The 14,749-nt window shown below is 34.8% G+C and overlaps 2 protein-coding genes across 9 annotated transcripts in view; one reads left to right on the top strand and one right to left on the bottom strand.

Annotated features, from left to right (window-relative positions):
• The window catches only part of ZC2HC1A (zinc finger C2HC-type containing 1A), a 37,047-nt gene extending 27,079 nt beyond the window's left edge, over positions 1–9,968 (top strand). For 2 of the 3 annotated variants that reach the window (XM_058174806.1, XM_058174808.1), the window contains exon 9: positions 830–9,968. In XM_058174806.1, coding sequence (XP_058030789.1) covers positions 830–1,001 — 172 coding nt within the window. In that variant the 3' untranslated portion in view covers positions 1,002–9,968. The other variant, XM_058174807.1, reaches the window with a different exon arrangement.
• A 955-nt stretch (positions 9,969–10,923) lies between these two features.
• The window catches only part of IL7 (interleukin 7), a 21,380-nt gene continuing 17,554 nt past the window's right edge, over positions 10,924–14,749 (bottom strand). For all 6 annotated transcript variants that reach the window (XM_058174809.1, XM_058174814.1, XM_058174812.1 and 3 more), the window contains 2 exons: positions 12,209–12,331; positions 10,924–11,520 (listed from right to left, as the gene is read on the bottom strand). In XM_058174809.1, coding sequence (XP_058030792.1) covers positions 11,359–11,520; positions 12,209–12,331 — 285 coding nt within the window. In that variant the 3' untranslated portion in view covers positions 10,924–11,358. The remainder of the gene's footprint in view (positions 11,521–12,208; positions 12,332–14,749) is intronic.

The following is a 14,749-nucleotide window of genomic DNA, read 5'->3' as shown; positions in this document are numbered from 1 at the left end:
CTTCAGATCCTTACTGAAATTAAATCTATTCGTATTCCTGATGGTCAAACTAGATACCTCGCAGAAGAATTGGGAATATAGTGTAATAGTGATATTACCCCAGCCAATTTTATTTTATAAAGCAAGGAAGTAGCTGTGGGGAAATTCCTTCTCATTTCTGTTTTAAGTTCTAGGGGTGGCGGACTAAGCCAGATATTTTCTGTTTTGTACTTCTCTGTCAATGTGTATATCAACATATACGTATACCAAAATATACTCCACTGATAATCATTAACTGTTCCCTGAACATAACTTTCTTAATTTTCACAGCAACTCAGTGAGCAGTATTAAAAGTGTAAGGGATCCTAATACCCCCAAATTTCCATGTAATGTTTTCTTTGGTCCTTGGCTTCCATTTTATATGTGAATTTCTAAATGAGACATAAATGCTTATAGGTAATTCAGCTAAGTTCATTGGTGCAATGTTTTGCACTGAAAATGTGGAGCATAAAACATTTAGTCAACCTAGTAGCAGAATTCTGAAAAACTTTTTTGGGGGGAGGTTGTTTACTTGGATCAATAATTCATATATTAATTCTTTATTACTGAAAAGAATATTTTAATGTTGTAAATGTTGTACCTTGATGAACGTATCTTTTCTTTTATGTACACCGAGAGCATATGCACCAAGACAAATTCCCTGTGTGTCCAATCACACTTGGCCAATAAAAATTCTATTCTATTCTATTCTATTCTATTCTATTCTATTCTAAAGATTACTGAAATATGTATTTCTTTACCTCTAATCTTTTTTGTGTTTATTATTTTGAATTTTTAATGCTTGACATAGAGCTGGATTCGACAGTGGAGACTGTTCATCTATCAATGGAGGAAATTCAAAAAGCAGTGAGGGAAATTCTCTTGCACAGTTACCAAAATTCTGTTATGAATGTGGTACCAAATATCCAGTGGAATCTGCAAAATACTGCTGTGAATGTGGTGTTCGAAGAATGATTTTGTGAATACACCTGTAATGTAAAATGAGAGAGAGATTTCTTGCTAAGGCTGTATGAAAATCTCTGCTACACTTTTCCACCGGGATTTGCGCTAAGGCACCATGCTAATGTTCTGGGCAATTATTTTTTGTTGTGAAATAATATATATAAATATATAAATATGTTGTATATAAATGGTTAGATACCTAAAACTGTGCCATTCTAGATGGTATACTTGAGATATTGTTGGAGAATATTTAATGGAGCAAAACTTTAAATCAAGCGCTAAGGTTTTTTTGTAATATACATATATATTAATGTTCTTATTCATTTGTAGTTTTTGCCCTGAATCACTTGGTCTAAAGAACGTGTTCCAATAGAAAATACATTATACATGGAAATATTGATTGATATTTGGTTGATAACCTAGATGATAGCTTGTTGGTTGACAGTCATAAATTTTATTATTTGTATATGTTTAATGTAAATTGAAATTACCGGTACTAGTTTCACGTGTACTATTATAGCTAACTAGTTGGCATTTTACCTTCTTTCTTGTTCCAAACAGCTATAACAAGTTTTTGTGCACAGATATTTTTCTATGAGGAAAACGTCCCATGTGTTTCATACAAAAAGATTGAGTTGCTAATAAATTAATTAAATTATCAGATATAATTTAATCATGTTTTTAGGATCAACTTCTTTTCCTAAAAAACAGGGCTGTGATCAGTTTTAAAGCTTGGCTTATATGGCCTAAGTTAATTTCCCTTTTGATTACCTGTAATGTACCAACAAAAAAATCATTGAATATTTTATAATAATTATGACACACTAGTTTCAGAAAATGATATCCGAATCATGATTTTTCTTCTTCCTATTACTTTGACTTGAGGGTGTCTTTATCATTATCATTTCTTACACAGTCCTCTGAAACTAAAACAAAAAAAATTATATTAAACTCAAACTACATTAATATTAAGTTACAAGCCTCCTTTTCTACAGCATTTTTTTTACCACAAAAAACATTTACTTGTGCCTTTCCCAAAACTAATCTGGTTTTTTTTTAATTTAATATCACTATTTCTAAGTCTCTAATTTTCTAAGTTTAGTAAAAATTTAAGTGAAACAAGAAGTTAATTTGCAATTTTTGACCTGAATGATGTAGGATTTATTTTTAATGCTATCTTCATTCTAGTCAAAACCTGCTTGCTGTGGCAGATTACAATTAAAAATGCATTGAGCAAGATTTATCCCTATTTTTCAGTATATTGGCCAATGGCAAACTGCAGTTTTTAACTAAAAGAATGAACAGGTTAATTGGTATAGAATTGTGTTTGTGTGTTAAAATTCTCTTTAAAAAGCATTCATAAATGTAGTATTCCAGTTTTGTATTGTTACCTAATTTTATTTGTATTAGTGAAAATCAGTCTTTAATAGCTTAATCTAGATTAGCATTTTTTGTTTTTTTATTTAAAATACACTGGTATGGTAGAGCTTACATTACAAAAATTAAGAATGCACTGTAGCTCTTCCTTAGTCTGGGATTATGTGGATTCTGCTCTGCCTTGCCTATTAATTGTTAGTGTAACTTAATATGCATCCTATTCACCAAAGAACCCACATTTGTTGTATTAAAAAGTTTTCACATGTTCCTGCAGATGCTTCTTTACATCTTATTATTGCACCTCTTTTTTTAATATATAATGAATCCGATCTTCGTAACAAAGCAATAGTCTAATTTCTACTAAATAGTTACATGAGCGTTATTCTGATTAGATAAATTTTGTTTTCCTAAATGTTCTTTAAGAACAAAAGCATTGTATAAATGCTTGTTCTATGTTACCTAGAATCTTGTAATAAAACTTTCATTGTGTATATAATTGCTATATGTTAAAGAATCTTTCTCTGTATGGGTAGGAAAAAGCTATTGGGAAATAAAGTCATTAGGTTAGAATTCCGAAAAATTGAAAATACTAAAACATAATTATAAATATTTGTAGAAAACCATAGGAATAGAAATAAAGATGTCCGAGAAAATGTGGAAATAACTCAGATTTTAGGGATTGTATTGGGAAATATTACCCATAGAATGAGCTGAAAATATTAAAATAGCAACAAAAAAAGAACTTTCCCAGGTGTGTTTGAAGGAACAGAAAAAGTGTATCGGCTGCTCAGTGAAAATGTGAATGGGGAACAAAGGCAGAATCAAGTAACTCCTACATTGACTGACTTTTTTGGGGAGATGATGGGAGTTGGGTGTTGCCCTAGAAACCAGAAGCCTGTGAGTTCTAACCAGTGGTAGGATTCAAATAATTTAACTACCGGTTCTCTGCCCTAATGATTTCTTCCAACAACCAATTCACCAAACTGCTCAGAAAGTTAATAACCGGTTCTCCCGAAGTGGTGCGAACTGGCTGAATCCCACCACTGGTTCTAACCCTGCGTTAGATATGAAAGCCAGCTGTGTAACCTTGGGCCAATCACTCTCTCTCAACCCAACTCACCTCACATGGTTGTTATGAGGAGGAGGAAACAGTATTAGGGTACATTCACCTCCTTGAGTTTCATGTAAAAATAATAAAGGTGGGATATAAATAACTAATTAAATAACTAATGTGTGTCTCAATATGCAATTATGAAGAGCAGGATTCCAGATCAGGCTTGATAGAAACATAGGAAATATCTATTGGCCTTGAAGATGTTCACATATCAAATGCCAGAAATTCCTTGTTAAGAGTAATAAGAATTCTGCTAAGAAATTTGGTCTGACCAAACTTCTCATCTTTAAGAAATCCAAGAAAATGTGAAAAAAACCAACGAAGCAACATTCCTTTCTTAATTTTTTAATTCACTTTTGATTGTGAAAGACTTGTTTGTCTTAACATAAGCATCATGATGTCCTGAATAGGAAGTTAACTAAGTATGGGATATATAGCATGGCATGTCTATTGACTGGACATGCAAACCATAGTCTGAGAATGTTAAAACAGTTCCTCATCAGAGTGAAGTGCAGTAATAAGTAGAATACTACAGGGTTGTTTTGGTCCTTCTGCTCGTCAAGATTTTTGAATTGAATGAGGTAAAGGAAATGGTCATCAGATGGATGAGACAATTAGTAATCTTTTTAAAAAATCAGAATTATTTGGATGGGTTAGAAAAGTGGCTGAAAATTAACAATGAAACTGAACAAAGATTTATTTTCACTTATGGAAAAAACACCTGTACATTTGTTAAAATGTTAAAAATATTGGAATTGTGAGTAATCATAAGCTAAATATTAATACCCAGTTATGTTAATAAGCAGTTACGGAGATAAGCATCTCCAAGACCCATTTCTGGGCACTTGGAAGTACAAATGTTGCCCCTGGCTGCAACATTTCAGTCACCATTTCTTTTCATGGAAATTATGTGGCTGATTTAAGGTGCTGTAAACCTTCATGCCTCTTTTGTGCTCTCTCATATTCTGCAGCTCTTTTAAAAGGAGAAATCTGAAACATTGTACAGCCTTACTAAATAGAACTCGGGAATATGATGGGGCAGCTAAAAAGGTCAAAATTTAAAAGTAATTTTAATTTTTATCAATGTAAAATAATTTCCAAACTTGAGAGTAATAATTTTATTTAGCATTGGTTGGACATCCAGTAAGATAATATATTAAGATGCAGGTGTTTCTCTCCTACTTCACAAGTTGTTGAAGTTTGTTGAAAACAATACTTGAAATGTAAGACACAATTGGTATTAGTACTAATACCAATAGAACCAAAATAGAGAATTGTATCTACTTGTAGAATGGGAGAAGGGGAAATAGTCTGAAGAAGCTACCTTTTCCATCCCACCATGGAACAACATGCCTCTGCCAAATAGCCTGTCCTTAGTTCCACTTTCTGAAGAAACACCTGCAGAACTGGAGATTGGGGCATCAAATGAGAATTTTTCTTAACAAGAACCCAGCCCAGGGCTGTGACTGATATTCTATTCTATTATTTGATGAGAGCTATTATGACTGAGATTCATCTTTTTTTGCAATAATGTTCCACGTTTTGAATGTTTAATTTGTCAGCGTAATGGATAGAAGGAATAATGCTGAGGAGCAGGAGAAAAAGCTGCAATCAAGATAACATAAAATTTGAATCTGCATCAGAAATGTAAGCTGAGAAAGCATTTCAGATATGATACTACCCAGGTCCCATCAAGATAAAGTCAGGGAGAAGGGAAGGACATTTGGACCTGGAAGACTGCTGCTATAGCCTGGTAACAAACCAGTGTTAGTTTGCATGTCTTCAGTTTCCATGTTTGATCTGTTGACATCAATCTTGCAAATCTCAGTTATCTCCAATGTTAAGGAAATTAGACATATTTGAGCTCTACCAGGTAAGAAATTATCATAAGTAATTAATGCTTTGGAATAATATGTCATTTGCGAGTAGGGCACTTATTCCTCTATCCAAATTTAATTCTCAGTTCTCCGCTTTCACTTCCAACTAGTTCTGAAAACTCTTTATTTCACCCTGGCTTCTTTCTCTTCAACTGGCAGGAAATTTTTATCATCTCTGTTGTAGCCTAACTTTAACTCACCTTCCTAATCTAAACAACCATTAATTCTATTCTTTATGCATTTTCTGTATTAAAACCTTATCTGTTCTTTGTTCTCTAATATGTAGAGGTTTCAGCCCCCTTTTTATTGGGCTCTCCTAAGAGGCTGCCATCTTATTTCCCCTTTATCTCCCAAGACTGCCGACAGGTAATCTTGGTGGCATTAAAATAACTGCTCTGGATATAACCCTTGCTGTCCTCCCTGAACTGGAACTGTTCTCCATTTTCTCCAGCCACTGGCTAAAAACAACTGAGAATCTGCTGGTTGCCTGGTACTTCAGGTGGTGGGATATGAGAAGGAAGGGGGGGTTATTTTTTTCCCTCCACCCTTCTCCCATCCTAGTCCCTTGGACTGCTTTCATCCAGTCTGCCATGGATGCTATTTTTTACATTTTACTTTTTCCTTTCGCTTCCTTATAGCTTCTTCCTTTATTATTATTTTCTTTGAACAACCACTCCCATCTTGCCACACTTTGAATCTGTGATGCAACCACTGGTTGAAGAGGGAGGGGCTCCTCCATGGGGAGTAGAGACATTTTATAGTCTGTTGGAAGGAGGAAATCTCTGAGATCAAATCCTTAGGTCTATATCTGCCATTTTCCAAGGGAAGACTGGCGAGATTCTTGTAATACACTGTAGGTGATCAGCAAAAAAATATTTATCTTGATCTATCCAGAAGTAGGAGACATAAAGCAGCAGATTGAGGATAGATCATTCTGAAGGAGGTCTGACTTGGGGTCACCAGATTTGACATCCAATACTACGTAATAATAAACAAGCTGCTAGCAATAAGCCTGTGCATTCTTTCTATTCCAAATGCATCACGTTGAATACAACACAAATAGTATGTATTTGTACTCCAGTGCAGCACTAGATCTATATGTGCCAGTTTAAATTAATGAATAACAAAATTAAAAGACAACAGGTCCACTTAATGGTTTCTTGCGCACAAATGCTACTATGAATCCCGCCCCTGGGAGGAAAAAATGTCAACCTGGTCTTCAAAAACAAAAGAAGTCAGTTCTTCCATCCCCAAATCAAAGGTTTATATACATAATGGATAAGACCAGAGGGGAAATGTACAGAGTTGAAATGAATGGAGAAATCTACGTGGTTCTATTCAATGAACCAGATGTGTTAACATGTAAAAATGAGTTTCAGAATATATTGATTTACCAGATAACCCTCATTCAACAATTCTAGAAAACATTACAGTAATAAATGTCTCATCAGTTGTGAATATATGTAATGTTCCAAAGTCAATATTTGCCAGGTTTTATGTATAAAGTTATATTTTAACCTGCTCTACAGAGTGGCAATCTAAGACCAAAGAACAAGCTGATCTTTCAATTGAATGTATCTCCTTCTTTTAGAATAACAGAGTTGGAAGGGACCTTGTAGGTCTTCTAGTCCAACCCCCTACTTAGGCAGGAAACCCTACACCACTTCAGACAAATAGTTATCTAATCTGTTCTTAAAAACTTCCAGTGTTAGAACATTTACAACTTCTGGAGGAAAGTTTTTTTGCTGATTAATTGTTCTGTCAGAAAATTTCTCAAGAAAATTGATTCTCTCCTTGATCAGTTTCCACCCATTGCTTCTTGTCCTGCCTTCAGGTGCTTTGGAGAATAGTTTGACTCCCTCTTCTTTGTGGCAGCCCCTGAGATATCGGAACACTGCTATCATGTCTCCCCTAGTCCTTCTTTTCATTAAACTAGACATACCCAGTTCCTGCAACCGTTCTTCATATGTTTTAGTCTCCAGTCCCCTAATCATCTTGGTTGCTCTTCTCTGCACTCTCTAGAGTCTCAACTTCTTTTTTACATTGTCGACCAAAACTAGATGCAATATTCCAAGTGTGGCCTTACCAAGGCTTTATAAAGTGGTATTAACACTTCATGTGATCCTGATTCTACCCCCCTGTTTATGCATCTAAAACTCTGTTAGCATTTTTGGCAGCTGCAGCACACTGCTGGCTCATATTTAAGTGATTGCCCACTAAGTCTCCAAAATCCCTCTCATAGCCACCACTATTGAGCAAGGTACCACATATACTGTACCTGTGCATTTTGTTTTTCTTGCCTAAATGTAGACTCTTACTTTTTTCACCATTGAATTTCATTTTGTTACATAGCGCCCAATGTTCAAGTCTCTCAAGATCCTTCTGTATCTTAAGTCTATCTTCCGGAGTGTTGGCTATTCCTGCTAGCTTGATGTCATCTGCAAATTTGATGAGTTCCCCATCTATTCCCTTGTCCAAATCATTAATGAAGATGTTGAAGAGTACTGGGCCTAAATTAGAGCCTTGGGGCACACCACTGCATATTTCCCTTCATGTAGATGCTGTTCTATTGACTATATGTTGAGTGCAGTTGGTCTGCGAGTTATGAATCTGTCTGGTGGTGATGCTGTCTAACCACATTTTTCTATTTTGTCAAGTTTTAGATTATGACCTACTTTATCAAATGCCTTACTGAAGTCCAAGTAAATTATATTGACAGCATTCCTCTGGTCTACTAATTTTGTCACTTTGTCAAAGAATGCAATAAAATTAGTCTGGCATGATCTATTTTTGACAAACCCAACATATATCTTATTGATATGTGAAATTGATAGATTGATGTGAAACTGATAGATTTTTCCCCTGGACTAATTGATTCTACTTGATTTAATTTTGTTTCAGAAAAAATGATCTTTGAAATTAATAATATTAGATATTAATTAATAAAATGTACACGCTGCCCATCTCCTGGGCAACTGAATAGCTTTATTACCCACTCACTTAAAGCCATATCTGACGGGTAGTGGAGGAAAATAAAAATATACTAGTTAGAACTATGTTATTGTTTATTGGAGTGTGAACCTAGCCATAGCCATGGCTCCTTGGGGAAAAATATTTAATAGTAAATATTTACTTTCCCCTGAAGTTTATATAGATATGTCAAGGAGAGTTGGTAAAAATAGAAAACAGTCTAAGTACTTTTCTTTGGAACTGAATATGAGAATTGGTACAAATTATCTTTTTTTTTCTTCATTAAATGTTTGAGTTGAACCAATACTGTTTTCAAGAATAATGGTGTTTGCAAGCTGATGCTTGAATCAAATTAGCTATGCATTGATAAATGAGCATACTAAATGAGTGAAGGAGGATAAACGAGGAGTGTGTATACTTCAGAACAGAAACAAGGTGGCCTACCATGCTTGAGAACATGGTTCTTCTTTCCAGGTTGTACATATCAGGTATTAGGTTTTTCCCCCAAAAAAAGCTCCAACAGCCAAATGCTAGGTTCAAGACTTACCAAAACACAGAATGTGGAGGTAAGAGGGAAAAAAACGTACATTTTCTGCATGTAAACTTTGTGGAAATAAAGTTAGTAGAAAGTAAGAAAATTGAGAAAAATTGATTAATTTTGGATTCTGTAGGTTTGTTGCCAATATGAGAGAGAATTCTGCCAATATATTGTCTCAAATTTCCCTGCTCCCTCTCAAATATTGTGATTGGTTTCATTAAGACTTTCCATTCATTGTAATTAGAAACTAGAACTGTGAGTTATAACTCCAATTCTCCTATTCCGCCAAGAGTTCACTTTTTATAGAGCTGTGCATCTTCTCTTTAATCTTGGCAAGTCAAAAAAGCTAAGCAGAGCCAACAAATTAATATCATTAAGCAAGACTGCCAGGAACTCATAAGGTTGACGGGGAAGTCAAAACAACATCCTAGAAGTCCCAAAGATGCTTTTTCCAAAAGGCTACTGGATTTTCTTGGTGTTTTTTTTTTCTTTGAAAACATTTTGTTTCTCATCCAAGAAGCTTCTTCAGATTAGTTCTTCAGAAGTGAAACATTTTTCAATGAAAAAAGAACCAAGAAAGTCCTGTTGTCTTTTGGAAAAAGCACCTTTGGGGCAACCATGACCTGGATGATTGAGAATCTTCATAAGACAACAACCTGGGAGAAGTTATTATTGCAAGAAAATTATGAACATGTCCATAAAGGCACCAATAGATAACCTGAAAAAGCTTTCACATTTTAGTCCATTTTTGAAAACACACTGCTTGCATTCACATTCTAAGATTAAATCAAGTAGATAAAGACACTATTTATTCCATTTTGAATAATTTAACAAGGTTTAGAATTGTTATTTTAGTTTGGAATTGCTTTGGAAGATCCCTGCTTTGATTTTTGTACCTCCTATATCTGCACATGTCCAGTATCTGTGCCTTCTCTTGAAATTGGCTAGGACTATGCAATCTGAATGTACTTAATTTAATCTCTGAACATGAGATCTTAAACTGGTTTTTTTTGGGTTTTTTTATAAATAATTTTTATTTCCATTTTCCAACATCATATTTATGTACAAACTATTATCCATCATTAATCATTAATTTTTATTTATTACTGATTCAGGCCTGCCCGATTGCCACTTCCTTTCTTCACAACCTCCCTCTCTACCCTCTACTACTTTCACATCCTTCATCTCCTTCACTTTACTACTTCCTCTCCTCCTTCCCCACTCCTCCCTTCTTCCACCCTATCTAACCTTCTTATTCCCCTCCTCCTTCTCTACTCTTTCCTACCTACTTTCTTCCCTCCTTCTCTACTCTTTCCTACCTACTTTCTTCCCTCCTTCTACTCCTCTCTCCTTTTCTTTCTGAAATGGCAGTCGAGCATCCCCAATATCATTTTAAATTTTAATTTCATATCTTCAAAAATTACTGTACATTAATAATCAATCCACGTATCATTTCCCCCCCCTTTTCCCCCCTCCTCCCCCTGGTTTTTTTAAGAGCAGACTTAATATTTGAATCCGAAGTATTTCAGCTTTGTGACTCTTAAGTGTTGTATGCAGGATATATAGTCCTATTTTGAGAGGCATCAAACACTTGTCAAAATGTTTCAGGGTCAGTGCATGTCCAATAAGTTTAGACCAGCATGCCTAAATATGAAACGGGATGTTTCAAGTTACAGTTTTCTGAACTTTGAAACATTTGAACATCCCTAATACTTATATTATTAAATGTCAGTAAGCGGCATTCTACCATCAGGCAAATACTTTTCCCCTCATCCTCTTAATATTCTCCCATAGTTTAAAAAAAATTAGCACAGCTGTGATTAAGAATTGTTAATTACTTGCTGCAATATGTAGAGTACACAATTACAGCTAACTTAACACTATAAAATCAGTTGCATAAAATTGCAACCATAATGGTATTGTATTAAATAAACATTTATACAGGGCTGATGGTTTATTTAAAAAAACCTTAATATATATTCATTTTTGCAAAATACCACAACAAAAACCTTTATGACTTGCATATAATAAAGAAATTATATTTTTTTCAATATATAGTCCTAATTCTTACAAGCTATCTATTTGTACCTTTCCCCAAATTGCTACCTTGCTCTCAATTATCACTCCTTGTTTTCTTTCCAAATCTATTAACATATGAAGACAATATGTTCAGGAATCCTTATGTTGGTCAAAATTTCATAGGATGCAAAATATATACAGCACATGTATATGTTGTAAAACAGGAAAAAAATAAATATGGAACATTTCATTCATTCTATTGTCTTTTTTTAAAACTTTCATTAGCACTTGAGATGTTGGCAGCCTGCTTCTCTTCTTCCAACTTTTTCTGTTGTGGGACTCATGGAACAAATTCAACAGTCTTGTCAAAGCATTAGCAGAGGATATTTGCATAATTTTCTGTAGAAAAAGTCTGATGTATATCTAGATTATAAAAGCTGCTCTTAACTCTTATAAAAGTTATACTTATCACTTGATTCCCTTTAGGAATAACCATGATAAAGAAACTTCTGCCACCAGGAACGCAAGGCTGCAACAGCATTCTTTAGGCAACACAAAGTATCAGTAGAGTCACATTTTCTGATGTATTTCCTGCATTGACGATAACACTGGCTGTGGTTGAGTGGTTGTAAGGTATAACCATTCTAGATCAAAACATAAATGTATAAACTGTTTATATAATTAGTATTTATGGACGAACAGTATGTAATTCAGTTAAGACATGGCTGTAAAAAAAATATCTAACCTTTGTTGCCAGTTAAAAGATACTGACAGAATTTGACTACAACCAGTCATTTTCTGATGAAAATGCTATGGAAAAATCAGAGCTACTCTATTGCATTCATAGGTGAATGAGAGCAATTAGTGTTTACATAAAAGAGAATTCTAAAGAAAATATATTATTTTTTTTCTCTTTTCTACTTCTTTAGGTAGCCATATGAGAGCATATTACTACAATGCATTTATTCCAATATTTAGCAAGTAAGAATTCTAAAATATACCAACAGGTTTTCTCTTCCTGTGATTATTAATCTCCTGAATATTTGGTTTGGACTTGAAATCCTACAATCTACATATCTTGAATTAGTTTTTGAATGCATTGGGTATTCTAAAATTTGCGATGTTTCAGTATACTGAATTTCTGTGAATTATAGTTATATATCTCACTATAAGCATCTTTCCTGTATTATAGTTACACCTTTTCTTCCCATAGAATGCACAATGAGTTATCAGTTACCACAATGAATTCTCATTATTCTGGATTTTAAAAAACTATTAACCTAATAAAATGCAATAGAAAAAGGCAGCAATGAAACTCTCCTAAACACATACCTTATTTAATATTTTTGTTGTCAACTCTGAAACAGAGATCATTTTGTTCTTTAATTCAGGAAAAATTTTAGTACAATTTGCCTTTATCTTCAGACACGATGTCAGGCCAATTATGGTTGTATTCTGTAAAGAAATGTATCCTATTAAATTGGGGAGCTATGTTCTATATATAACCATGTTAGTTATTCTTCAAATTAGACGGCAATAAAGGTCAAGAAAATAGAGCTGTCTCTTTCCAGGGCAACAAGACTGGAAAGCACACCGATGCACATTATTTACAAATATTGATGCTAATAAACAATGTTTTGTCAAGCTAGGTGTACATTTTAATTTGGAATGCTTCCTACAATATGTGGTATAATAAGTTTCTTTTAATTGAAACTATCCAAAAGTCTACTGATGAACCCTTCATGCTAGCATTAGGATTTCATTTTATTCAAAGTGTCTTTTGCAAACAACCTAATAGCAAGAGATTGCTTCTTAAATACACGACAGACATAGAGGTAATATATTGACCTCTACATAATTTTAAAACAGCTAACAAGAAGTTTGCCCTGATGTGTGTGTTGTGTACTGTTACAATGGAATTTAAACTCCTATTGGTTTTTGGGTTTTTTTAGCTGCTATGTCTCCTACTGCAAGGAAGTCTTTTCTAGTCTGAGACACATAGTCTTTTTAAGGAATGAGGACCACAATACACAATCACTGCATTTATCTACCTATAGGTTGTATCTATCAAGTTCTGCATAGCATAAGGCCAGGTTACTTGAAGGACTGCTTGCCTCCCATAGTATCTGCTCAACTAGTTCAGTTGGGCGGATACTATGGCGGATACTGGCAGGGGTAGCATTCTCATTATCAAAAATGATTGTTTATCAATTGTTGTCTATGATTTTCTCCTAACCAAGGCACTTTAGGCTGAGAGAGAGAGATTAACTCGGAACCACATAATGAACTCTGTAGTTCACATGGTGATTTGGGTTGAGTCTTCCCAGTCCCATTATTACCTATCCCCCTTAGCCTTCTATATGAAAAACTTCTTCAACATTGAATCTATTTTAAAGTTAGAAATAGCTGAGTACTTTTGGGTCTAATATTTTGTTTATATACCAATTCAAATTCAAAGCAGAAAAAAAGTAGCAATTTTTCATTTCAAATTCAAAACAGAAAACAAAATTATATTTTTGCATGTAAGTACGGAAGTACAATGTTTAGGCCAGATTATTATGAAGATAGTTACAGTACACAACTCTTGTTATAGATGTCAAATTCCATGTAGTGTTGAGAAATAAAGCAATACATATTCCATGGTTCTGAAAGGCTATTCATCACCAATGTACCTCTTCCCATACCTATTGCCTTGGACAGATTATTTAAATTCCTATCCTTCACAGAAGCAGCAGTGAAAAAAGATTAAAATCTCTTATCAATGCAAAGCCGGAAAGTAATCAAATCTCACCAGCTCAAGGTTGACTCGCCTTCCATCCTTCTGAGGTGGGTAAAATGAGGACCCAGATTGTTGGGGGCAATATGCTAACTCTGTAAACGGCTTAGAGAGGGCTGTGAAACACTATAAAGCATGCCATTTTTCAGAGAATATAACATGAAAGACAGCTCAAGAATTTACAGGACCTGGAGCCTTTTTGCCAGGAAGAATGGCAGCTTTACCATCTGAGAAGATAAAGAGCCTCATCCACACATACCACAAAAGTCTTCAAACTGTCATTGATGTTAAAGGGGGCAATACACCATATTAAGAACTAGGGTATGTAAACTTTTGATCAGGGTCATTTGGGTAGTTTCTGTTGTCATTATGATTGAAAAAGAGTAAACACACTTGATTGATAATAAATGGCTTCAGCCAAACACTAACCATGAGTGACAGAAAGATTTCCGTGTTATCATTCATATTCTCTGAAAAATGGCATGCTTCATAGTGTTTCACAGCCCTCTCTAAGCCGTTTACAGAGTTAGCATATTGCCCCCAATAATCTGGGTCCTCATTTTACCCACCTCAGAAGGATGGAGGGCTGAGTCAACCTTGAGCTGGTGAGATTTGATTACTTTCCGGCTTTGCATTGATAAGAGATTTTAAAGGCTCCAGGTCCTGTAAATTCTTGAGCTGTCTTGCATGAACTGCACATTTGAGATCTCCCCAGAGTGGCTCAACAATATTGAGGTCAGGAGACTGAGATGGCCACTCCAGAACCTTCACTTTATGCTGCTGTAGCCAATAACAGGTCAACTTGGCCTTGTGTTTAGGATCATTGTCATGTTGGAATGTTCAAGTACATCCCATGCACAGCTTCCGGGCTGATGAATGCAAATTGTCCAGTATCTTTTGATAACCTACTGCATTCATCGTGCCATAAATTCTGACCAAGTGTCCTGTGCCTTTGTAGCTCACACATCCACTAAACATCAGGGATCCACCTCCATGTTTCATAGTAGGAATGGTGTACTTTTCATCATAGGCCTTGTTGACTCTTCTCCAAATATAGCATTTATAGTTGTGGCCGAAAAGCTCAATTTTGGTCTCAT

Source organism: Ahaetulla prasina, chromosome 3 (genome assembly GCF_028640845.1).
Source record: "Ahaetulla prasina isolate Xishuangbanna chromosome 3, ASM2864084v1, whole genome shotgun sequence".
Taxonomy (NCBI): Eukaryota; Metazoa; Chordata; class Lepidosauria; order Squamata; family Colubridae; genus Ahaetulla; species Ahaetulla prasina.
The sequence above is the reverse complement of the archived record's forward strand: the minus strand, read 5'-3'. Positions and strand labels throughout refer to the sequence as shown.